The sequence below is a fragment of the Sander vitreus genome, chromosome 8, assembly GCF_031162955.1.
Source record: "Sander vitreus isolate 19-12246 chromosome 8, sanVit1, whole genome shotgun sequence".
NCBI lineage: Eukaryota > Metazoa > Chordata > Actinopteri > Perciformes > Percidae > Sander > Sander vitreus.
The window spans coordinates 35191504-35216660 of record NC_135862.1 but is presented as its reverse complement, the minus strand read 5'-3'; the positions used below and the strand labels follow the sequence as shown (position 1 = coordinate 35216660).

Sequence of the window (25157 nt, the reverse complement as noted above, 5' to 3'; positions counted from 1 at the left end):
ATTTCTGATATAGAAAACTTTTAAAACGGGTCAAATTTGACCTGAGGACAACACAAGTGGTTCATTAACTTAATTTGACTGGTGTACCCAAAGCTGTGGCCATTGTTGTTGAAAAAGCTGAGTTACAGTATGTGAACACAAACACCACTTCCTTCTGTTTCCTGTGAGAACTGACCTTTGACCCCTACATCTTGCTCCCAGCATCGAGTCAGACACATGGACTCCCCCGGGAGTTTGACGGCATGTGCTCTACAAGGTCCCTGCTTTCCTCTGCCTCGACTCTCTGTGTATTTTTTTTACTCTTAAAAGTCTAAAAATACACCCGAGTGCGGATGTTGCTGCTGTGTTACATAAGCTTTTGGGGACTGAAGTGTCAGGAATAAGAGGTTGTACAGAAAGTTTCTGGATTTCAGTTCTCACAAAGTAAACAAATCATGGAAGAAAGGACAGTTTCCTGGAACGGCTTCATAGAGGAATTTCTACACAAAATGAACTTTCAAGCTTTATGTTTTGGTCGCCTTTTTAATATACTTGATGTTTCCTGGGCTCCACTTTTAAAAGCTAACATAAGTCAATCACTCATATTGTATTTAGTCTATTTTCCAGAGTGTTATGTATCATAGCAGTGTGATCCTTCCCACAGTAAGAAAGAACATCCCTTCATCCCCAGAAACATATCCTGGATCTGTCAATCTTTCTTTCTTATACAGTACATTCCATATGCAATGTAGAGTACAGGAGAAATGATTATCATCATTTGGATTTCTTGTTATGTGATCTAATAAATATAGACCAAAATGTTTCTGGTCCTAGGAAACAGCACTTAATATATTCACCATCATTTTGATTCATTTTTGGTTGAGGAATATCCATGCTGTAGTTCTAACTAGACTTTTTCATTATATTTCACTTAGACCTGTAACAATTCCAAATGTTACTGTATAACAAATTGTCTCAGAAATAATTGCAATTAAGTAAATAAATCCAGTTTCTTTATATAGCACTTATCACAGACAGAGTCACAAAGTGCCGCAGAGGCAAAATCAATAAGTGCATTAAATCAAATCGATAATCGATAATCAATCAAGACACATAGTAATATAGTCAACAATGTAGCTAAACGAACGCCTGACTGAAAAGATGCATCTTTAGCTGCTTTTCGAAGATTTCAACAGAGGCCGTCACTCTTAAAACATGTGGCAAACTATGTCATCCGCATTGCTGTGTTATGAAATACCTTTACTGATAATGTGTCCAAAAGGAAGCATATAAATGGAGAATAAAATCTGTCCCAGAACCGAACCCTGGGGCACCCCACATGATAAGGCAGCGAATTCAGACATGTAAGGACCAACAGCCACAGAAAAAACTACCTAACAAATATGAAGAGAACCATAACAAAATAATTGTCTCCTTTAGTTGAACACAGGTACACAGCTTATGAAATAAAACACACCTCTTTTTTTCATAAAACATTGTATTGTTTTCTTAAATGAACATATTGACAAACCCATCAACAGTCATACCCCTTAGGACCTTAGCTAATGTTAGCAAATAATTGTGGTTTATTACTAAAGAAATATTGCAATTACACAATTTAATTGTTACAGGCCTAATTTCACTGTCCTGGGGCCTCATTCATAACACTGTGTGTATAGGATCAAGACCAAAAGTAAACTGCACAGCCGCGTTGGCTGGCATCCCACCAGTAACGCCGATGTGCAGGAAGGTATTTTGAGGTATTTTGTCCATAGCGAATCCCTACCAATAGGTCCCAAAACATCCCAGTTAGAGAGTAAATGCTGTAAACGTTTTCTTTGTAAATCTTTACAATCATTCCCTGAAAGAACCAAGCAGGCCTGCCTTGTTGCACCATCCAAAACTTTCTTCATAGCTTGCCAGTTTCAGCGTGTAACATTGCTCAGAGGTTCCAGTTAATGTTGCTCGATGCAACCAGAGTTTAAAGTAAACTTAAAGAAAGCAAATAGTTTACTCAAGTACTGTACCTAAGTCCAAATGTTGAGGTACTTGTACTTTACTTGAGTCTTTTCTTTTCATGCCACTTTCTACTTCTACTCCGCTACATTTCAGAGAGAAATATTGTACTTTTTACTCCACTACATTCATCTGTTCCAGCTTTAGTTACTAGTTACTTTAGTTACTCCACTACATTCATCTGTTACAGCTTTAGTTACTAGTTACTTTAGTTACTCCACTACATTCATCTGTTACAGCTTTAGTTACTAGTTACTTTAGTTACTCCACTACATTCATCTGTTACAGCTTTAGTTACTAGTTACTTTACACATTAAGATTTCTGCACACAAAACACATGTAGTTTATAAAATCTGATGTTTGATTCTAAAGTAAACTAGCCAACAACATAACGGCTACAAGTCCAGCTGAGATGATCAGACCATTAAACACACAACATGTTGGATCCTTTACACTTTCTACAATGGAGGATTGATCTTTACTTTTAATACTTTAACTACATTTTCCTGATGATACTTAAATACTTTTACTTAAGTCAAATGTTTAATGCAGGACTTTTACTGGTAACAGAGTATTTCTACAGTGTGGTATTAGTACTTTTAGTTAAGTAAAGGATCTGAATACTTCTTTCACCACTGAGTAATACACATGCACGGACGCACACACACACACACACACACACACACACACACATACACTTCTGTTGACTTACGAGAGTGTTGTTTGGGAATGTTTTCAGTTTGGGTGCCATGTTGTCATTTGTTTTACATGGAATGCATCACATTTGATTAGTAGCCGTTGGCAGAGAGAGAGAGAGAGAGAGAGAGAGAGAGAGAGAGAGAGAGAGAGAGATGTTGGCTGTGTGTTGGGGCGGCTGATCTTGTGTCGTGATTACAGTTGAGTAGAGACTGAGAGAGTGAGAGAGGGCGCCTTGCGTTCATCAGAGTTTTATCGTTGTCTAAGTTTAGATCTTGGCTCACGGACGGCTTCTCAAGTAACAAGGCTGCAGGCTTGCTCCGGCCACTCCACATTGACACAGACACAGAGCTCCACACATAGCTTTAAAGGGAGCAAAAGCTACAGAAAAAGTGGCAAGTCACAAGAAAATAATAGGAGAGGCAGGGGAGAAAGCCAGATACTTTCATGTAACATTTCAAACAGGAGAAACCCAGACAGAGAGACAAATCAGACATATTCTGTTTGGAAACAAGTCTTCACCACATCACTTCATCTCTGCCTTTTACCTGCCGGGACTGGACAATGACAGAGGAAGCAGAAGTGTCTCCCACCTCTAGTTCTGACCAACAGGCTCCACATTTTCTACAAGATGTCATCTTCCACGGCAAGTTTAAGGTGAGTGTCTCCAAATGAGACTAACAGAGTTAGTTCCCTGCCACAGTCAGACTGATGGCAAAAACATATAATAAAATACTGAACAATTCACTGTGATAAAATGTGCTATAATCCTCACTACTTCACTCTACTGTCAACTACTGAGCAATATTAGCAATATTTATTCTCGTGACAAATGCAATATCCTCCCCATAGTTGTATCCTCCAGTTGCAGTATTCATAATTTCTAATACTTTTGTTGCACTCTTTGTACACTATCTACGTTTTTTTTTGTTGTCTCATTTTATTTTGATTTATTTATCTTGTAGCCTATACTCTTTTTCTATTTTAGTCGGTGAGCTTTTCTTTGCCCTTTACTATCTTTACTTGACTCAAACAGCATGCACAAGGATTCTTATGTGCCTGGACTGTTTAGTGTATGCACAAATTGCAAATACAAATCTTGAATCTTGAATCAGCGCTGACAGAGACTGACAGCGTTGGAGTGAAAAGAGAAGAACACACAAGAAAAACTGAAGCTACTGAATGAAGTCTGTTCAGAGATGTAGACAGTACTGCAGATACTTGTTACAGGTAACACTATTACAGGAAGGATATTGTAATTTTGAGGACAAAAATCCCCCTGTCAAACATGTAGATTATTTTAAGGTAAGAGCAAACACATTTGTTAGTTTTACAATACATAAATGACTTGACGTGAATCTTTAAACCTCACTGACCTGTTGTGTCAGTCAAAACACACTCATATTGTTCGAACTCACAGAACTTGTGAGTAGAGGAAAACGTTTCCAAAGATACAAAATATGTCAGGCTGCATTTAAACATATCAATGAAACATAACATTAGATAAAAAAAATTCTGTTTATGGAATGATGCAGTCAAAAAAAACTAAACATGAAGTCTTCTGTTTAAATATTTCACACACAGATTCAGACTTTATTGATTCATGATTACGACACAGGCAGTACAAATAAGAACAAAACATTTAGGACAACGAGGATACATTTAGGATTCCCGCTGCCCTTTTTGCTCACAAACACAGCCTTGTAATCCTAAAGTCATATAATACCTGATTCATTGCACAGCATTGATGATCTGTCACCCATGCACCATCACTGCTAACCCAACTCATGAGGAAGATCAAAAGAAAGTTCAACGTACATATCGACGGGGGAACTCCCACTGCACTCAACTGCAGCTAATGTACGACTCTTCTCTGGTGGTCCGGGCAGCAGAGAGCTCATTAAAGAAGAGCTGGATTAGAACGGCGAGAGATAGGGCCTCCTTCATGAAACAAACCTACACACAAATTTTTTCTTAACTTGTATGTACGCAGGGGCAGGGCCAGAAGGGGGGCACGGGGTGGCACCGCCAATACAGTAATGTAAGCTGTACGTAGCTGGATACATGGTTAAACCTCATTGGCTCTTACCAGTGTATCGCCATGTGTATTTCGTACACAGCAATCCCACCAATCGTTCCCAAAACATCCCAGTTAGAGAGGAAATGCCGTAAACATATTCTTTGTAAATCAGTTGAGACATCAGCTGGTGTGCTGGCTTAGGAACTGTCAGCTATGAGCTGAGATAATAGCTGCAGCTGAGCTTGACTCCGTGACCTGCCAGATTTTACACTATGCTTCATTTGAGTTGCTGAAGATCTGACTGTGCTACCTGGTATTTGCAGTGGAAGGTTCTCCGGTGCTGCAGGTGTGACTCCATGATCAGTGTCCTGTTCCTGTGTCCTGTACGCTGCCTGACAGCTGACAGATGTTTTCAGTTGCTAATTTTATATATAACACTGCTATTTTCACTTCCAAACATATGATAGGTGCACAGGCACGTCGGCCTACTGCTAGTCTCACATTGCCAGACCTTCCTCCACAGCGCTGCAGAGGAAGGTCTGGCTAGTCCACACAGCTTACCGTGATGGGAGAAAAACATGCTCTGGTTTATAGGCATTTATTTAAACCAGTCACAATCGTCATGGACGGAGCCACGGCGCCTCTATTAAATAGCCTCAGGAAGGAACGTGTTTTGGTGGAACATGTACGTCAAAATTTGTTTTAGTCGTGCAACAGAAAACTCAGATTGGACAGATAGTTTAACTAGCTGTCTGGATTTACCCTGCAGAGATCTGAGGAGCAGGTAACCAACCGCTGAAAAGAGGTGCATCTGGTGGAATTTCCGGTAGCACCGGAAGTGGAACGTGATGGATGTGGACTAACCTACTGCTAAATATCCACCGATCCAAATAGTTTATCTCGGTCAGGGTTGTTTGAAAAGCTGGCATAGAATGTACCGTCAGAGTTATAATCTTATGTTTTGATGAAATTGTAACTGCTTGTGTTCACATATTTAACATTTAACTTCCTTTAGTTAAATAAAAATAAAGAGTTTTGTAGGTTTTTCCTATGTAAGGCATAAAAAAATCGTTTTGGTACCAATACTGAAACTTGGACTAAAATGAAATACAATACAATAATCAACCCTATTTAGTGCTAATCTCGAAGGTTTGAGCGGAGGCTCTGAGAATTTAGCACACCTAAGTAACTGAGGTGTCAGAGCTACTCTCAGAATCATGGCCATGTAGTGAGGATGAGATCAGTTTTCCAGTGGTTTATTTTTGCACTTCACAGAGTCAGGTTACTCACAAGAGACAAAATAAGATAAGCGAATGATCAAAATTAAAGCAGCAGAGTCCAATATACATGCATCTTGACTTTTAGTACCTACTTTATTATGGATCAAAGCCTAAAAACCCTGGATCCTACATTTCCCATAATACAACCAATAGCATTTTTAAATTACACCCTCTAAACCATGTCTTTCAAACTCTTTGTTTATAACACAGACTTTCTGTTAAAGGTCCCATATTGTAAAAAAGTTACTTTTTATTATAAAGCAGGTCGAGGTGCTCCATAAACACTATGAAAGTATCAAAACGCTCAATCCACAGAGAAATGCACACAGCCTGAAACTTTGCCTTTAAACGGACTTTGGATGGTTGTGGTGTCTCAACTATATCATATGTAGGTCGAAAGTGCCATTACAGTCATTCCCCCGGCTGCTGCTCCAGCTATTGGAACCCAACCCGACCCGGGACTAGTAAACTGATTCAAGTGTCTTCAACTGTAAATTGGGTGAAGTTCCCCTTCAAATATGGTTGCGTGTTCTCTGTGTAGTTTGATCTGTAGACACCTTCCGTTCAGATCTGCAGCCAGAAGTACATCTCACGGAGAGATATCGAAGGCTCATGTCACGACACAGCTCAAGCTATTTATGTCTCCAATAGAATTTTCTATAAAGCACTGGAGAGTCTCATTACTGTGCATTTCAATAAGCTCCAACTGAATGCAGGTTTGAGAACAGGTTAAAGAGCCCCTATTTTGCTTTTTTGAATTGTTCCCATCTCCCACAGACAGCACTTTTTCTCAACCTGAAACGCCTCCCCCACATTCCTGTTTGAAATTCCTCAGTTAGTGATGTCCCTGATTGAGAACTCCGGCCCAGTTTTTCATATGTGCTGCCCATAGGTGCTGCATTGAGCAAGCACAGCCCGCCCAGTGGCACAATGGAGTGGGCCAGCTGACCAATCAGAGAAGACTGTGCTTTTCAGGAAGGCGGGCCAAGAGCTCAGACAGAGTGTTTCAGACAGAGAAGCTGCAGCGATGGGCAGTATTGGAAACATAATGTGTTTTTTGAACATCAAAGCATGTTAACCTATTTTGGTAAACCCCACGAGTACAAATATGATGCTGTAAAGGAGTACAATAGGGCTCTTTAATGGTCTTCTTAGTGGCAGCAACATCTTTAAAGTGCTGGTTAAATTTTGTAATCAGTGCTGTGAGCACAGTCACATATTTTTTCACAGAAATGTTGGCTTTTGTAAAACTGGAGTTCCTGCAAAGCTGTGTGCAGCATTGCCGCCTCACAACTACCTGTTTTATTTGAACAACCCACCCTTGCAAGCTTTTGTTTAATGTGTTCAGTGTTCAGATGGCCAGGGAGATACAAAACTACACAGCAAACTCAAAAAAGAAGGTCTGACAAGCACTCAGGCATTTCAGTTTCAGATCTCACAGGGTAGAACAAGAAGGCTCAAGAAGGCTCAAACATTGGTTGACCTTTGTGTACAAATCAATAACTGGACACACTCCTTCATATTTAACTATACTTTTAGCACCTAGTAGCTCTGAATACAATCTAAGATCAAGTAGATACATACTGTATGATGTTCCACAAACTAAAACAGAGTTTGGCAAAACTGCTTTTAGTTACAGTGCTCCAACTTCATGGAATGAGTTGCAAAATCAGCTAAAACTGCAGGTTTTTATTTCACATACTGAATTCAAGTCCTACCTAAATCAAATATATCAACATGTCTGTGCTTGTTTTTAAAATGTGATTTTCTGTTTTTATTTCTTATTCCTGTCCATCCCTGGCCCCGTTATTTGTTGTCTGTTCAAGTGTATCCTCTATGTGCTGCCTTCTTGGCAGAATCACATTGAGATTACAATCTCAATGTGATTCTCTTCCCTGGTTAAATAAAAAAATAAAAATAAAAAACACTCCAGCAAACATCTGAGTGAATTACATGTGAGTATTGAAATAAGATGTTGGGCTGCACCTGGCCACGCGGGCCGTAGTTTTGACACCCGTAGCATAGAGTATATTACACCAAAGACATTAAGATGTAATGTTGTAATGTGAATAAAATGTTTGATGTGTGGGCTATGTAGGCACATTCATGGATTTTGTTGTAGAATATTGCTCAATAATACTATAAACAATTGCTGCAAACTAAGCCTCTATATCTGAACAAGAACAGTATATCTTAGACTTGATTTTTACACACATGTGATGAAAGCTATTTAATTATCAAGCCACCCTGGTAAATGTAAATGGACTGTATTTATACATTCATACACTGTGGCTGCCATACAAGGTGCCACCTGCTCATCAGATAAATATTCACACACAGTTACACTCCGATGGCGCAGCATCGGCAATTCAGGGTTCAGTGTCTTGCCCAAGCACACTTCTACATGGAACTGCAGGCCCAAGGATTGAACCACCAACCTTTTGATTGGAAGGCAATCGCTCTACCACCTGAGACACAGCCGCCCCGGGTGACCTAGGGTCCCTGGTTTGAGTCTGAAACTTTTGTTGGATGTCATTCCCCATCTAGTTAGTGTTCAAATGTATTTATTTGATTACACCAGTGGACAGATGCTGTCGTATCAACCCTTCATTTAAAAGAGTCTCTATCTGCTGTCTCTTGCTAGTTGTCCTTGATGAAAAGTTTTTACTTACTTACTTACTAGGTAGGAGACTGGAAAATCTTGCGGGATGATTTTTATATATGCAGTAGCCCTTTCATACAGGAGATGACAGCTTGGTATTAACAAAGCTTAATTTGGCTAAGTGACTCATTGCTAAAGTGTTTCACCTCTAACTTGTCCGGCCTGGGACAGTCGAGGTTTCAGGGCATCTGCCCAGGGAACTCCTGGTGACCTATTGAGTAACACAGGGGCAGCTTGTTTTCCTTTGACATGCAAACTGAAATATTACCAATGAAATAAATTTAAAATAAATACATTTTTATCAAATTTCTATGATCCTACCAAAATGTTGTAGGCTAATGCAACATGTGTGTTAATGAGTGAAAATAAATAATAGTACTGGTGGATTCTTAAATGAGATGAAATACAATGATACAAGATGGTTAAAATAACTGTTGGGTCTCAACGAAAGCTAGGACTACATCCAAGAAACATAAGAGATACAAAACTGCTCACAAAAAAACATCTTCCTCCCTCCTCCCTGTCTGTCCCCATGTGCATGCTGCAGCTGCTGAAGGCTCTAACCCCCGAGGAAAACACCCTCTGCCAGCACGGCCTCTACTTCGAGGACGGTCAGCGGCGGGTCGACTACATCCTCACCTACCATGTGAAGAAGCCGGCCGGGGGCCGCTCCGGCCGACAGTCATCGCACCTGCTCACTGAAAATGCTGTCGCCCGCAGCCTACGCCGGGGCCCCCAGAGCTTTGGTGAACATTTCCGACATCAACAAGCACAAAGGGCGAGAGGCGCGTCGTCCCTGCCATCATCACCGGTGGCTGACGTGGAGCTGGGCTGTCCCGGAGAGACCTTCAATGGTCAGGAGGATCACAAGATGTTCAGGAGGAAGGAGTTTGAGGGGAAACTGAGAGACATGGGGCTGGAGCTGGAGAAAGATGAGGATGTGAGTTTACATATTTATCCATTTATTCTTTCCAGACACACTCTCAACGCCACCTAAAATCTATTTATGATAGTATTTGGAAACTACTGTACAGAATGTTTCTGCATGAAAGACATTCCATTTGCAAAGGTCACACATTTAGCACAAGTCAATGTAGCAAAGTAGGAAACACTGACCTTGTTTACATGCAAACACATTCTGGTTTTGCCCCTATTCTGAAAAAGACAATATTCTGACTAAGCTGTTTACATGTTAAATAATAATAATATATAATTTTATAATAATAATAATGGAATAATATTCCACCAATATTACTATTAACATGCAACTGGGCAAAATAGGATATTAGGATAGAAGTTTTCCACTTGTTCGACCGTGCGAACACAGCCTCCCTCCTTCATTCCTTCAACGACGTTCTTGGTTGGTGTTGCATTGTCTGCTCATATTCAAAAATCTATTGATATTTAAGTATTGCGAGCCGGCATATAAGACGACCAGCCACGCTGAGGCGGTACTAAAATCTGCAATGGAAAGCGGACGCACAGTGTGTCGAGTTGAGTCGAGGCGAGGCAAGTCGAGCAGGTACCATGTAATGGAAAAACGCCATTAGACACAAAAACATAGGAAAATAGGGTCCAGGTTGAAAAAAACAGTACTTGCCCTAGGTAGGTGTGTTTCTTTTTCCAACCATAGATGTGGTCTTTTGGACATGCATCTCTACTGCAGCCTTAAGCTGTAAACAGGCAAGAGGCCTAAACCAGCCTGTACACTGCAATAAAAACCCAGATTGAGATGCATATTCCGAATGCACATGTCCAAAGAATGCTTCTAAAATCGCAATAACACCTGCATATCCCACGTGTCCTAATCTCAAAATGCTATAATCGACAAAAGGCCTTATTTGGGATATCCAACCGGAATATGCTGTTTACATGACCCGTATCTAATTAGGAATATTGTCATATTTGGAATAATAGTGGAATATTAGTGTACATGTAGCTAAACATAATCACTGTTGCTTAGTAACTCCACACAGGATTTTCGAAGGAGGAAAAAACTAAGTTGCACTGGCCTCTGGAGGGTTGAAGTCTCTTGTACCCAGCTGTGATGTTGGGTGTTGTGGTCTGTTGTGAAAAAAAAAGCATGTTCTCACCATTGATTGGCAGTGCAAGCCAAATGATTACACTATGCGAAGGTACTTTTTAACCTCGGATGACTACAAGCTCAGCTAAAGACTGACATAGCAGAGCAATGACAAAAGGCCCTGTATGGCTATGATATCAAGGAGCAAATCAGATGTAAGCTAATCAGAGAAAGGATAAAAGGGAAAATAGAAAAAAAGAAGAAAGTGGGGTTGTGCATCATAGGTCACAATGCATACAGTTTAAAAAGTAATTTTCCATGAAACTGGAATTATACACTGCTATTTCAGGCCAATTTGGGTCCCATCCAGACTTCCTGTGTTTAGATGTTTTTTGTAAAGCTCTCCTCTCCTTTTTCCTCTACTCTCTCTTTTCCTCTCCTCTTCCATCTTCTCTTGTTCCCTCTACTGCTCTCATCTCTCCTCCTGCTGCACTCTCTCCTCTGTCTTTCCTCTCTTGTTTTAGCAAGCAATGTATTAAGGAAGTGGATCAGAAGATTAATCGTAGACTGTCGGAATATGTTACCAAAGGATCCACTGGTACTTTACTACTTGTGAAGCTGTTTTATTACAAGTAGCCTTTTTACTAGTAACATTTTGTTTGGATGTGTCCTTCAACAATTAAGGAGGCAGCCAATTTTTATAAAACTATTTGCAGGGTTGCAGCTGGGATATATCTGTGTATCAGGCGTGTAAAAGTGTAAACTGATATTCTGTCTATGTATTAGGTGTCCTGATGCCAACATATAAATAGAAAATACGGCTCTCCACAGCAGTGAATTGCAATGGCTGACCTGAGGTTGCAAGTACCACATAGAATGGCTTGATTCCTATTTTCCTGAAACTGTGCTCAAGGACAAACACAAACTCCCATTGCAAACACACACACATGTGAGCAACTCTTCTATGATATTTTGGTGCCTATCGGTGGTAGCACAAACTATGCTGAGTCCAATGTAATGCTTAGAGAGGCTGAATACATTATTATTAGGAGGTATACAAAATCAGCTGGTTGATACAAATTTCAGAGATGTCCAATCACATCAGCTCCTCTCATTCCCTTTAATAGGTGAAACGTGGAGGTCTCTGAATAGCATCACCAATAACCAGGGTCGGACCAGGGTTATCTGACCCTTGATCAACCCTTCTTTTGTCAATTCAAACCAAGCCAGTCAACACGGGTTGAACCCTGGTCCAACACAGTCTCACTCCCAGTGCATCAAAAACCGACGCTTGGTCCGTTGCCTTTGGTGTTAGTTACTGGCGCAAAATGTCTCTTTTAGTGTCTCAGTCCATTGCAGGGGGCTTTTAACTAATTCCAATGCAATCCATGGCGATATTTGACGCTCTGGCTACCCCTTTGGCGTAATTTTTCAACGTGCGTGGTCGGGACCCTTTGCTTCACTTGACGGGACTTGAGGCTGAGCTCCTGGCATTTGTGGAATTGCGGCTATCTGGCACAGATAATTGACATCTCTGGACTGAGACCTGACTTGAGACCATCGTCACTCTTTCCAACCAGCAGGTGCATTTAAATTGGCAAAAATAACTTTAAATGTGGAAAAAGCAGGAATGCTTGTAAATTAGTCTGCATTTATTCATACATTAATATGGGTGATCCTTATAGTATCTGTTATCTGCAGCTGCTTATATTTATTATACTATATACTTAAAAAAAACAAAAAACTTCTCCTTCAGGTCATTAAATCCCTGCAGCTGTCTGAAGGCAGCAGGACGCATGTTAATAAATCTGCTACCATTAGGTGCTTATATGCAGATGACACCAGGCTGCTACTAAATAAACACACACATCTCTACACACATCAGACTGGTTGGTTTTAACTCAGTATTCTAACTCTACTTTGGTACAAACACTGCTGTGTCACATTTTGCAATATGATGTGACAATTTACATGTCCTCAACATAAAGTAGAATTAAGACTGCTGAATGACGCCCACCTACCCAGCCCAATAGCTCTTGTGTACCACCACTGATTTTCAGTCTCCCCTGGCATGATGTTCTGTGCCGGCTTTAATTGAAGTATTTCAAATTATGTGGCTCTGACAATATTCGCAGTGAATGTGGCACAAAAGGAAGTTTGACTCTGTAGAACTTTATCCAGTCATGGTCCAGATTGCCTAGAGCAGCGGTTCCAAACGTTTTAGGCAACGCAACCCCTTCCTCATCCTGACTGGGTTGATGCACCCACAATTTGTTTTTGATCTTTTCTTTTTATGGCCAAATTAAAGTAAGGGGCTTTTGACTTACATTGGCATGCTTTGTGTTCAGGTGGCGACGTAGATAAGAGGGCTTCATACAACTGTTGAGGCAGAACCTCACTGCACACCACCCACTGTGGTTTTGGACAATCTGCATTGCAAGAAAGTGAAGCCCAGACCCAAATAAGTTTCATCATATTCCCTTTGTTTTCTTCCAGTCTGATGCTCACTCTTGTTGCCTCTTTTCCCTACTTGCCTGGATGATGAGCATATGTCCTCTTGATTTGCCTGTGCTCTCCGGTCCAGGTCCTTCCGGCCTAATGCATCTCTCTGTTTCTCTTGCCTCCGATTCCTCACTCTCTCTCTTTCTCGCTCCTCTTTCATGACTTATAACTTTAGATGTTCCACCTGACAGTTTCCCTGTTGTTAGTCAGTTGTGCATATTTGCGTAATAAACTATTTCAGCTAGTAGGTCTATATAGGTAACGTTAAAGCTAGCAATGTTACGCTACACGTACGTTACCTAAAGACAGGCTGACTGGTAGGAACTGAAGTGCATTTTGGGTACATTTATTCATTTATTAAAATGTAAGTTTTTAATTTAAAATTTATAAAGCAAAGTTTTCAATTTTAGGTTTTTATTTCATGAAAACTTCCACTAAAAAGTATTGGTGTAGTTATTACACCATTACATCTTTCCTCTCACGCACCCCCTAGAGGCACCTAAAGCACTCCAAGGGGTAGGTGCACCACACTTTGGGAATCGCTGGCCTAGAGGGTTGTCCACAGTGTACGTAGGTTTTTGCTCGCCCCACCTGGTATGTCATTTTCTTGACATGCAACATTCTAGTCTAAGTTTCTGTTTTGTATTCATAATGACATCAAAACATGATAGTTGTATACAACTGAGTCATATTTGTTTGTTGTATGTCTCTTAGACCAAGATTGCAGGGGTGGGCTTTGTGAAGATTCACGCTCCCTGGAACATTCTTTGTCGAGAGGCCGAGTTAATGAAGCTAAAGATGCCCACCAAGAAGGTAGTAACTCATGTCTCCGTCTTTTGCTCTGGGTAAAGAATGAAGAAGCCATTTTTCTTCTAATGCTATTTGAGTAACCCAACTTTGTTACTGTCTCTGTATGTGTGCAATGTTAAAAGAGCCTGTTTCAAATTGCATTGTTGCTGTGAACAACTGGAGCTTTGGTGATCGCAGTGACTGTGCAGTAAATTAGGGCAAGCCATCGTTTTCACAGTCAATTCTGTCCAAAAATGACAGCAATATACTTACATCCATTAAGTGGGCCTATAAATGGTGGCACTGAGATGCAAAACACAACATTTAATAAAAACACAATAACAAAATGAAAACCCAAGAATATTACAGAAAACAGCCATCATGCCCCTCTGAAATTCCTGCCCTGGTGAGCAGTGAAGTTTATATACAGTATAGGAATCGCCTGAATACATATGTACTTGTTTTGGTGAAAACCATAATAAGTTGCTGTTACCTAACCTCCACAAGCATGCCGTTAAGCCGAGTAGAGCTAATCTGTGTGTGTGTGTGTGTGTGTGTGTGTTGTGGGGATTTCTAGGTGTATGAAGTCAAGCAGTTGAGTGGTGTTGTGGAGAAGATCAGCTCCCTGGTCAGCAAAGTTGTGGAACCTCTCCACCCTCATGTTGAGGAGCATCAACCCAAGAACTTCAAACACCTGTCACACACTTTTTCCAGGGAAAAACAACACCTGTAAGTGCACCGTTTACACTTTGATAGAAAAAGGTTGGACCCTTGTAGCCTAACATGGGTGTACCGGCCACACAACAGTAAAGAGGCCACCTGCAGTGAAGGTTTTGTCCAAAGAAACCACACAATTCATCTGCAAAGGGTGAAATGCACCCCTATCTGCGCTGCCAATCAAACAGCATTTCTGTACTCCTGTTCTATTTGCACATATTTAAATGAGGTAACATGCATACACTTGGCAAAAGTGGCACATTTTATGCAAATGAGTAGCATTGCAAAAATATATACAGGTTCTGTAGAACCCTGGATTTTCATATTAAAGGTCTACCAGATATGCCCATTGAACTGCTGGAAGATATTTAGTTGGAACATGGCAGGAAATGTTTATTTCCTTTGGCTGTATCTTAACAGTGATCCAAAACTGGCTGACTGGAAGCACCATGAAGTTATTTTCAAACTGTACTAATACTGTGGTATACACAATATTAAGATGTCTGACCTTTAACAGACAGTAACAAGTATGTGTGTGTTTGTGTTTTTAATTAACAGGTTTGACCTCTCAGATAAAGATGACTTCTTTGACAGCAGAACCAGGAGTTCAATAGTAAGTCCACAGAAGTTTTCTACCAGGGGTTGATGAATAGACAGTCCTTCTCCGAACTGTCAACTGTCAGAACCATTTTTTTTTAACAGAAACCACCAGGAATTTGGTTAAGGTTAAATATTGCGACTGCAGAGAAGAGCAATATTTCAATGAATATTTTCTTCAGGAGCATGGTAAATAAAGTTAAGTTCTTCTGGTTTTTAATTTCCTTTCAGGTTTTTGAAATACTAAAAAGAACAAAATGCAAGGCCAAGTACAGCATGGGTAAGTCTGGATCTCTGTCAAAGGCCACCAGGCCTCCTTTTGTAGAGTGGCCAGTTTTATTCTCAGTGTCTTGTTTTTCCAGTAGAATTTGGAGATGTAGGATGAATCTAACGATTGGACCAGGTGAGGGAGGGTTAAGTTGAAATAACTGACAATAGTTTATTTATTTTAGGCTGAAGCTGTTCTATAGCTAATGGATAGTGGTAGGTTCATCCAGTGCTGAGGTCGCCATTTATTGTTTGGAGTAGTGGAGTGAAGTTGAGTTTGAACAGTTCTGACAGCCTGGGGAAATATTAATGCCTAAATAAGTGATGTGACATGTGCATAAAGGGATAGAAGGTGTATGGGCTGGCTCATACCAGCTGTTGCTACGTAGTGGAAGAATGGAAGAGTAATTCCGGTAATTAGAGTAGTCTGTAATATTGGAGTATAATTCAATAAGTTTACTTGTACCTTGTGGTGATGAGGTGAGGTTTTGTAGGAACACCAATATATCATTTGTGTAGAGACTGATGGTTGGATTCCTTTTATGTAGATGTTGTCAAGAGTTTGAAAATGGTGAATAGATAGGGAGAGAGTGGGCATCTATAAAGGGCTGTTTAGGACATATATCAAGGATGCATGCACATACTCCACTTTTACTTCACACACACACACACACACACACACACACACACACACACACACATACACACACACACACACACACACAGACACACTCACACACATAAAAAGCATGCACGTACACTGACAAGTACAATACTTTTTCTCTCACACAAAGACATAAAGAAAGCATGCACATACACTTCTTTTTCTTGCCCACACATAATAAGCATCTACATATACTACTTTTTCCATGCACAAACACCACTTTCACCTCGCACACTTTTTGTGCAAGCTATAAAGTTGTCTGTGTGCAAGCTAAATAGTTCTCTGTGTGCAAGCTGAAATGTTATCGGTGTGCAAGCTACAAAGTTGTCTGACTGCGAGCTAAAAAGTAATGTGTGCAGTTTATATTTCCTTCCAGTTTATAAGTGTCCTTGGGCAAAACACTGAACCCCAAATTGCTCCTGATGCTGCCCCATCAGTGTCTGTGAATGTAAAAGTGTGCTCTTGAGTACATGAGAGAGGGTGAGTGCGTGCACCATTGTGGCTGTCTTGAGTACTGTAGAAAAATGTGACACAGGCAGGGCTAACATGACTGCTAGGATTATTTAGGTTATAAAAAAAGGACACATGTAGGGGCATAGTTTATTATCATGAACACATACTTATAAGAAACATAATTCAGACGCCTGCAAGCTACAATAACTCTGCCGTGGTCACATTTACTGAGCTAGGGTGTAAAGATGTGGAACCCACATTAACACCTGCGTCTGTGTTTGTTTTCTCTCGGCAGGTATCACCAGTCTCCTGGGAAGTGGTATCTATACAGCAGCGTATCCTCTTCACGATGTGAGTAGTGTAACCCTGGCAATAATAGCTTATTATTACTATTATTATAGGTCGTAGTAGTTCCAAATCATGTTTATATGCTAGTGTTTTGGAGCCCATATAATCAGTCACATTTTTGTAATCACTAAAAGGTAAAAAGATGCCAGCACTAGAAAACTACTGTAGAGCCACCTTTTCTTCAAACTAGTCTTGTCTCGTCTCGTCTCGTCGTAGTCTTTAAACCCATCTCAGATGGTTAAACCCAGTTTACAGTCTCCAGTCAGTGTTCATTGTAACTAGCTTCAGTGTTTCTCTTTCCTTTTTCAGGGAGACATTAATCAGGAGAGCTTCAATGACAGAAAGGTGAGAGTTTTTCTAAACTTATCAAAGCCACTAACAAGTCTTCACAGACATGTTGTTTTATGTTTTGGATTCACATGTACAGCTTTGTACATGTACAGTCCACAAACAGTTGACATACACACACTAGGACCACAAAATCTGTAACGCATGTGAAACACATGCTGCTGGTGTCCACAGGTACACTATGAATGTATTTCTTTTTAACATGTATGGAATCTCCCATTGTATAGCTCCACACACAAGTAGCCTCTGTTTTTTCTCATTTGTGAAAAACTAATCCCAATTTAAAAGTGTAATTACTGGCTTTTTCTGAGCTAGAACTCTACCCAACCATTGTATTAAAGACAAATATGGCAGTAGAAAGGCTTAAGGCATGATCAAATTGTACAAACAATTTAACAAAATACTGTTGAATGTCTTCCATAGCTTTTGAATGACGAGTGGGCAAACTACAGTGTCTTCTACAAGTACCAGCCCATCGGACTTGTGCGGTAAGGACATATCTCTTTAGATATATCATTTACTGCCAATCAAGCAACTCTGGTCATCCTACTATTCTGCCAAGGCTTTTTTTTTAAGGAACGTCATTCTAGCTTATTGATTTGTACATATTCAACTTGTGCTGTATCATATTTTTTAATATGACCATAATTAGCAGTGGTGAGTGGGTGCTGTGTGGAAAAATATTTTACTTAGAAATACCTTAGACTGATTTTTAAGCATGTAAGCATTTTTCTGTATGTTGTACTTTTGCAACAATACAAACAATTATGAGCACAGTTGTAACATAAACCTTGCGAATTATGGCCATCCCGCATACCACGCTTTCCAATCAAGTGTTGGTTGTGTGCGTCAAATGAACGTTAAGGGGCCATTTACAGATACAGACTCCAAAGCTAGGAGTGTGCTTCTGCTCATTGTAAATGGGACCTGGGGTTTCAGTCCAGCGCTGCATGCTGAGCTACAGAGATTTAAAAGGTGCTCACCAACACTACAGGGAAAAGTTGAGAAAAGCTTAACATTTGCAAACTTGTGTCCCTTTGACACAATGCTAGTAAAGTAGGAATTACTTCTAGCGCATATACAGACCGCAATACCAATCTGTCTTGCCAGCGTAGGCACCATCGTTTCATCAACAAGTACCACATTAAAAACAGGCTGCAAACAAAGCTATACTGCACTTGGAAAAGTGTAAAAGAAATTAACTGCCTTGTGTGTAGTACGGCGGCTATGTCAGAGCACAATTGTCCAATTGAAGCATTGTATGTTAAATTATGGCAACACACACATTGCTACAGCAAGGCCAGAGAATGGATTTTATCCTTAAAAAAGTACGGATCGTATTATGAACTGAGCATTTATATATAGGATGCAGATGTTGTGTTTGAATGCAGCAAGAACTTCTTAATCAAGATCGTATTTCTCAAGAAAGCCATTTCAGTATAGGCTAAGATTGATCAGCTTTGATCGGTCCCCTATTGGATATACTTTTGAATCCTCTAGGGACACACAAAGTAGGTATGTTAATATTTAATACTGCTGCTCGCATCACAGCTGCTTGTCTATTATTACTATTATTCTTATGTCTAGTATATCGTGAGCCTTATAGATATGATATGACGGGATGATGGCTCCTAAAATAAGAAACATTTCTTGCTTGAAGTTCTTGCTGTTGTTTCTGTACATACCACTGTGACACTAGAATAATTTCCTCCGCCAAGGTGGTTATGTTTTCGGCTCGGTTTGTTGATTATTTTTTGTCTGTTTGTCTGTGTGTCAGCAGGATTTTGGAAAGCTACTGGCTCGATTTTCATTAAACCTAGTGGAAGGGTGTACAGTAGCATGGGTCAAGCAAGAACCCATTTAAGTGAATCTGAATCACAGGGCGGATACACAAACGTTTCACGGGCATTAGTAACCAGTGGCGTTGGTAGGTGGGGCTACGGCTCTATAAGTAGCTCTGTGTATTTTGGCCATCTCCATCATGCTAACTTTTGCAGCTGCGACTCGGGACGCTGCAGACAGACAAAGAGTTAAGTCTCCAACGATCATAACAACTGTCGTTAGAACAGCCATGAGCACTAACAAACGAAACGCTATTGATCATTTTGACAGGGGGTTTAATAGAGGAAAGCGGTTAAATAGCTGGGTTTCCCTACCTTTCAGTCAGATCTGAAGAAGCCCTCGGATGGGAGACGAAATGTCTTTGGAGCACCACTCACCATGTCTAGTTGCCCTTGAGTTTAACCCTTCCCTGGACACCAGTACCTTAAACAACATGCACCCAACAATGCAGCCCCCTGTGCTGTTTAAATGCAAGGCTGTTTTCATTATGAATCTGTGCTTACATTTTACTTTAAGATTTGATAACCCTGTAATAAAACTTATGGCGGAACAAGGGAGAAGAGTAGATGAAGACGATAGCGAGGGGAAAACGAGGTGGCGTCCGATTACGGCTGAGGAAGCTGCGGCTCAAGCAGACTCCGCTGCCTTCGATGATCCTGGGGAACGTTCAGTCTCTAAGGAATAAAATGGATGAACTCCAGGGGAATGTCCGTTTTCAAAAGGATTTTAAAGACTGCTGCGTGATGGCGTTCACAGAGACGTGGCTCATCGGGCGCAACCTAGATTCCGACCTGCAGATTGAGGGCTTTGGAGCACCGCACCATCTAGGAACGCAGAGGTGACAAAGAAATCCCAGGGAGGAGGGGTATCCTTGTATGTGAACCAAAGATACTGTAACTCTGTTACTGTCAGAGAGTCTATCTGTACTCCAGATGTGGAACTCTTATCAGTGTCTTTGCGTCCTTTCTACCTGCCCTGCGAGTTCCCCCAACTCTTTGTCAGAACCGTATATATTCACCCCAAAGCCAATGCTTCTTCTGCATGCAAAATTATTTTTGATGTAGTACAAAAGTTACAGTCAATTTCGCCTGACGCCCCAAACTTATAAATATTGGGTTATTTTAACCACGCTTCCATCAAAACGACACTTCCAAAATTCTATCAATACATATCCTGTCAGACAAGGCGGGATACAATTTTTGATCTGTGCTTTGGTTAGTAAAGGAGGCTTATAAATCACGCCCTTTACCCCCCCCCCTGGGCTCTGGAGATCACAACTGCGTGCACCTTCTGCCCACATACAGAAATCTTCTAAAGAGGGGAAAAGTAATGTAAGCGGGTCAAAATGTACCCTAATAATAAACCTTGGGTCAATAAGTCTGTTAAATCTGGCATACAGGCTAAGAAACGTGCCTTTAAACATGGAGCAACTTCTGAATTGCAAATAGCCACTAAGGAATTGAAACTAGAGATTTTGAGAGCAAAACATAACTATAAATGAAAATTGGAAAACAAGATGGCTTCAAATAACCTTGGCTCACCCTGGTCAAGTATGAAAGCCATTGCAGGCCTCAGTAAACCAAAAAGCCGTAGTACTGTCACTTTAGACGGCTTTGATTCAGATTTTGGTCTCGCGAATGCTCTAAATTGTTTTCATTCTCGGTTTTGCACTTACATCACTCACATTTGGTGAGGTCTCAAATTTTAAAGAAAACCAAGTATGTTTTGGATCCAATGCAGTTTGCCTATAGGCCACTCAGGGGAGTCAAGGACGCCTCAGTCACTTTAATGAATTTGCTTCTTAAATATCTGGAAGGAAGGGGAACACATGCCAGACTTTTATTTATCGACTTTTCATCCACATTTAATATAATTCAACCCCACATTCTAACAGAGAGACTTTTAGAACAATTTGATCTAAGTCATAATATTGTTGGCAGGATTCTGGACTTTTTAACTAACAGAACACACAAGTGAGAGTGAACAGAACACTGTCTGACGAGGTATGCTCCTCCACCGCTCCCCACAAGGATGTGTGCTGTCCCCTCTCTTGTTCATCCTCTACACAAATTTGTGTCGCAGTAATAGAGGGAATAGAACAATGTTAAAGTATGCAGATGATTCTGTAATTGTTAGTCTGCTGCAAGACCATGAAACTGGCCATGGCTCAGTCATCCAGGACTTTGTTGAATGGTGTGAAAAATCCTTCCTCCAGATGAATACCTCCAAAACAAAAGACATGCTTATTGATTTTCGAAAACTCCCCCAGGCACAAGAAGTCTCCAACATAAAGGATCAAATAGTGGAGTGTGTTCAAACCTACAAATATCTTGGAACGACCATTGACAGCAAACTGACTTTTGAGGCAAACTGTGACACTGTGTATAAAAAGGTAAACCAGCGATTGTTTTGCCTGAGAAAACTGTCCTCCTTCCATATTGACAGAACCTTGATGACCCTATTTTATCATGCTTTTATTGAATCCGTTTTGTCTTTTTGCCTGGTGTTATGGTTTGGGAACTTGTCTCTTAAAAATAGGAATCGTCTGAATCAAATTGTGAAGTGGTCCAGTACGCTGATAGGAAAGCCACAGCTCAACCCAGAATCCCTGTATTCTAAACAGTTACAAAGAATAGCTGGAACTATTTTGAAAGACCACTCCCATCCTTTACATAGTGAATTTCAGCTCCTACCGTCGGGACACAGGTATAAAGTACCACCCTGTAAAACGAAGCGATACAGAAACAGCTTTGTCCCAGCGGCTATACGTATATTAAATAAGTATTAGCAATACAGGTCTGCTGCCTCGTTTATTTTTATTCATTTATAGATTTTTATATTTTTCTTTGTGTCTGCGGAACTATTGATTTACTGTATTTTATTAGTAATGAGCAATGATGTCTCCTTTGTCACGTTACATTCTACAGTCTGCTGCTGATTGTGTGTATGTGTGTGTAAAAGGAGGCTGACCCACTCAACTCCCACTGTAAGCCAAATCTACCTTCGGGTATTAATAAAGTTACCTTGACCTTACCTTGAGCTTGACCTAATTTTGTCTGAAAAATCTAAATGATTTGCGTCTTTTTGTGGGTTTAGGAAGTATTTTGGCGAGAAGATTGGTCTGTACTTTGCCTGGTTGGGTCTGTATACCCAGATGCTGATTCCTGCCTCTGTCGTGGGAGTCATCGTGTTTCTGTATGGATGTGCAACAGTTGATGACAACATACCAAGGTAAACACACACACACACACACACACACACACACACACACACACACACACACACACACACACATTTGATTGTCAGCCTATTGTGGTTAGGGCTAACCCTAACCCTTCTTTAACCAATTATTTAGTGCTGCTGTTTGTCTCGCTGAAGCTAATTTGACATGTCTTGCTTTTGGGCATCAATCTCATTAGTTATGGCAATATTGTACTCTACAATCCCAGAGATCTGAGGATCTGCAGAGAAATCTTTTATGACATCCAGAGACATCACAAGAAGGTTTAGATAGTTGTAAAAAAAACCCTCTTATTATAACAGCTTAAAGGAACAGCTTCACATTGTGGAAAATGTACCTTTCTTGCTGAGAGCGAGTTGAAAAGATGGCTTTCAATCTCACGTCCGTGCATTGAATAGGAGCCGAAGTCAGACCATGCTTAGGCTAGCTTAGCATAAAGACTGTTAGCAGGGGGGAAACAGCAAGACTGCCTCAGCCCAAAGTCAAAAAAATACACCTACCAGCCCCTCTGAAGCTGACCGATTAACATGTTGGATTGTGTTTGTTTAATCTGTACACAAACGTAAATGTAAAAACAGGAGTTTGGGGGTTTGTCAGGAGGTGCAAACTAATTCTTGTTGAACAACAGCCGGGCACAGAGACACAGACTCTGTTTGCTTTGGGAAACAACAACCAGAACATCCAAGCTACCAAGCTACACGCTGAAAATGTCAAGTTTTTGAAGAAAGTTTTGATCGTGCAACAAGACAGGCCTGCTTGGTTCTTTCGGGGAATGATTGTAAAGATATACAAAGAATATGTTTAGGGCATTTCCTCTCTAACTGGGACTTTTTGGTGGGATTGCTGTGGATGAAGTACACACAGAGATACACTGGTAATTTAAATAGCTCACATTACTGTATTGTACGAACAGTTAACTTAATTTCAACACGTTCAACCTCCAAAACAAGTTCCTTCCCGAGACTATTTTGCAGAGCCACCGTCGCTGCGTCCGGAGCTTAGCGCCGCCTAAGACGATTGTGATTGGTTTAAAGAAATGCAAACTGTTTTTTTTCTCCTGTCCCAGAATGTATGTATAGTGTAGCCAGACCTTACTCCTAAGCGCTGTGGGGATAGGTCTGGCAATGCAAGACTAATGCTTTACTGACCACTTACAGCGCATCCTTATACTTATCTTATTGCCATGAAAGCCAATGCGAGACTAATGCCCTAACATAGGCTCCTCAAACACAGACGCTAACCTAAATCTTGTTGTTTTGCAAGTCCAGTGTGTGTGGCCCTCTAGCCTGTGTTCTGCTGACTTCCAAAGCAGACAGTCCCGGAACACAACATTCCCTTATCATGCAGCTGCCTAGACTCCCTCAATCTCTAGAGACACACAAAAATTCATACTTGAACACAGGACAGGTTTAGTGATGGAGTATGGCCGAATAGATGTTCTCGTCCCCTATCCTGTGACCCGGCAGTAACCTGATATTACCTAATTCTCCCCCTTGTCTTCTAGAAATTCCACCACATTGGTTAAACTACAATTGTGTCTAAGAGTTGCTATGCAGGTTTAAAATATAAAATGTCACTGTGATCGTAGCCTTAACATGCTGTCGGAAAATTAGACTCTGTATGTAACGCACAGACATGAGATTAATCAAAATCAAATAAGAGTAATTTCCAAAAGGTTAGACCATTCTTTTAGGTAAATCATTTTTTTCCTTAGGTCTGTAGAAGACGTGGCGGGGGCTTTAGGGGTCCTCCATCAAGAAAATGTTTGTTTCACATAATTTCGGACCATTATTATTACCATATCTGTGTCTAAAACGTTGGGAAAGCTAGAGCCCATAATAAAGAAATAAAGCTCAAAAAGCTTAAAGACAAAACTTGCTAAAGAAGTCCACTGGGGACCAGTAAATAAAATAATGGACATAATGAGTTGCTAATATAAACTGTGTAAGCTACAGGGTTAGAGCTAAAACAAATCAAAGTGGATGGAGAAATGAGAGAGGACGAAGAGGGAGACAAAGGAAGAGGTTTTGATGAATATGTTGTAAACCAGGGTTTCCTCTCCTTCCTCAACCTGCTTCTCATCATCCACAGGATATTATGACACATGCTGCCGGCACACACTCATGCAGACACACACCACACACGCTCAGTGCAAGTGTTAATGTCAGAGTCTCACCCGGACTCCGAACCACACAGTAAGACAAACCAGACCCCCTGTCTGTCTGTTTCACAATAGGCCCATTGTGTTCATTCATTGTGTGACTGCTTATTATAATTGAATCAAGCTGAATCACATGACGTAGGCCATGCCATTTTCGCGAAAGACTTTCTTCTTTCTTCTTCTTCTTTTCATCAATGTGCAAAACCTACTTTTTCAAACTCCTAGTGTTTTTACCTGATCAGCCTGAAACTTGGCACATAGCATACTCAGATGGCCCTGACAAAAATATATTAAAAGAATCTTGCTCGGTTAACAAATGCTTAAATTACAAACAAGCTAGCGTCTAAACTTCTAAAATGACCTTATCTTGGCCGAATCAAATGCTATGAACTTACAGTGTGATATGGGCTGTGTGAATGTGTGATTGTGTACAAGGGTGTAGGCTTTGTTTCACATTATAACAGGGGTCCTTCTTCAATTCCTGCATCTGAAAGAGTTGGAAAACATACCTTACTAAGCTTTGCGGTGACGACCACATCGAAAATGATAAGA

At 40.6% G+C, this 25157-nt stretch overlaps 1 protein-coding gene across 1 annotated transcript in view; it reads left to right on the top strand.

Annotated features, from left to right (window-relative positions):
• Nucleotides 1-2925: 2925 nt before the first annotated feature.
• Nucleotides 2926-25157, top strand: part of ano1b (anoctamin 1, calcium activated chloride channel b) — a 44885-nt gene continuing 22653 nt past the window's right edge. The window contains exons 1-10 of the mRNA XM_078257957.1: nt 2926-3348; nt 9201-9593; nt 13893-13991; nt 14545-14696; nt 15243-15297; nt 15513-15561; nt 16961-17016; nt 17323-17358; nt 17785-17849; nt 22300-22434. Coding sequence (XP_078114083.1) covers nt 3256-3348; nt 9201-9593; nt 13893-13991; nt 14545-14696; nt 15243-15297; nt 15513-15561; nt 16961-17016; nt 17323-17358; nt 17785-17849; nt 22300-22434 — 1133 coding nt within the window. The 5' untranslated portion in view covers nt 2926-3255. The remainder of the gene's footprint in view (nt 3349-9200; nt 9594-13892; nt 13992-14544; nt 14697-15242; nt 15298-15512; nt 15562-16960; nt 17017-17322; nt 17359-17784; nt 17850-22299; nt 22435-25157) is intronic.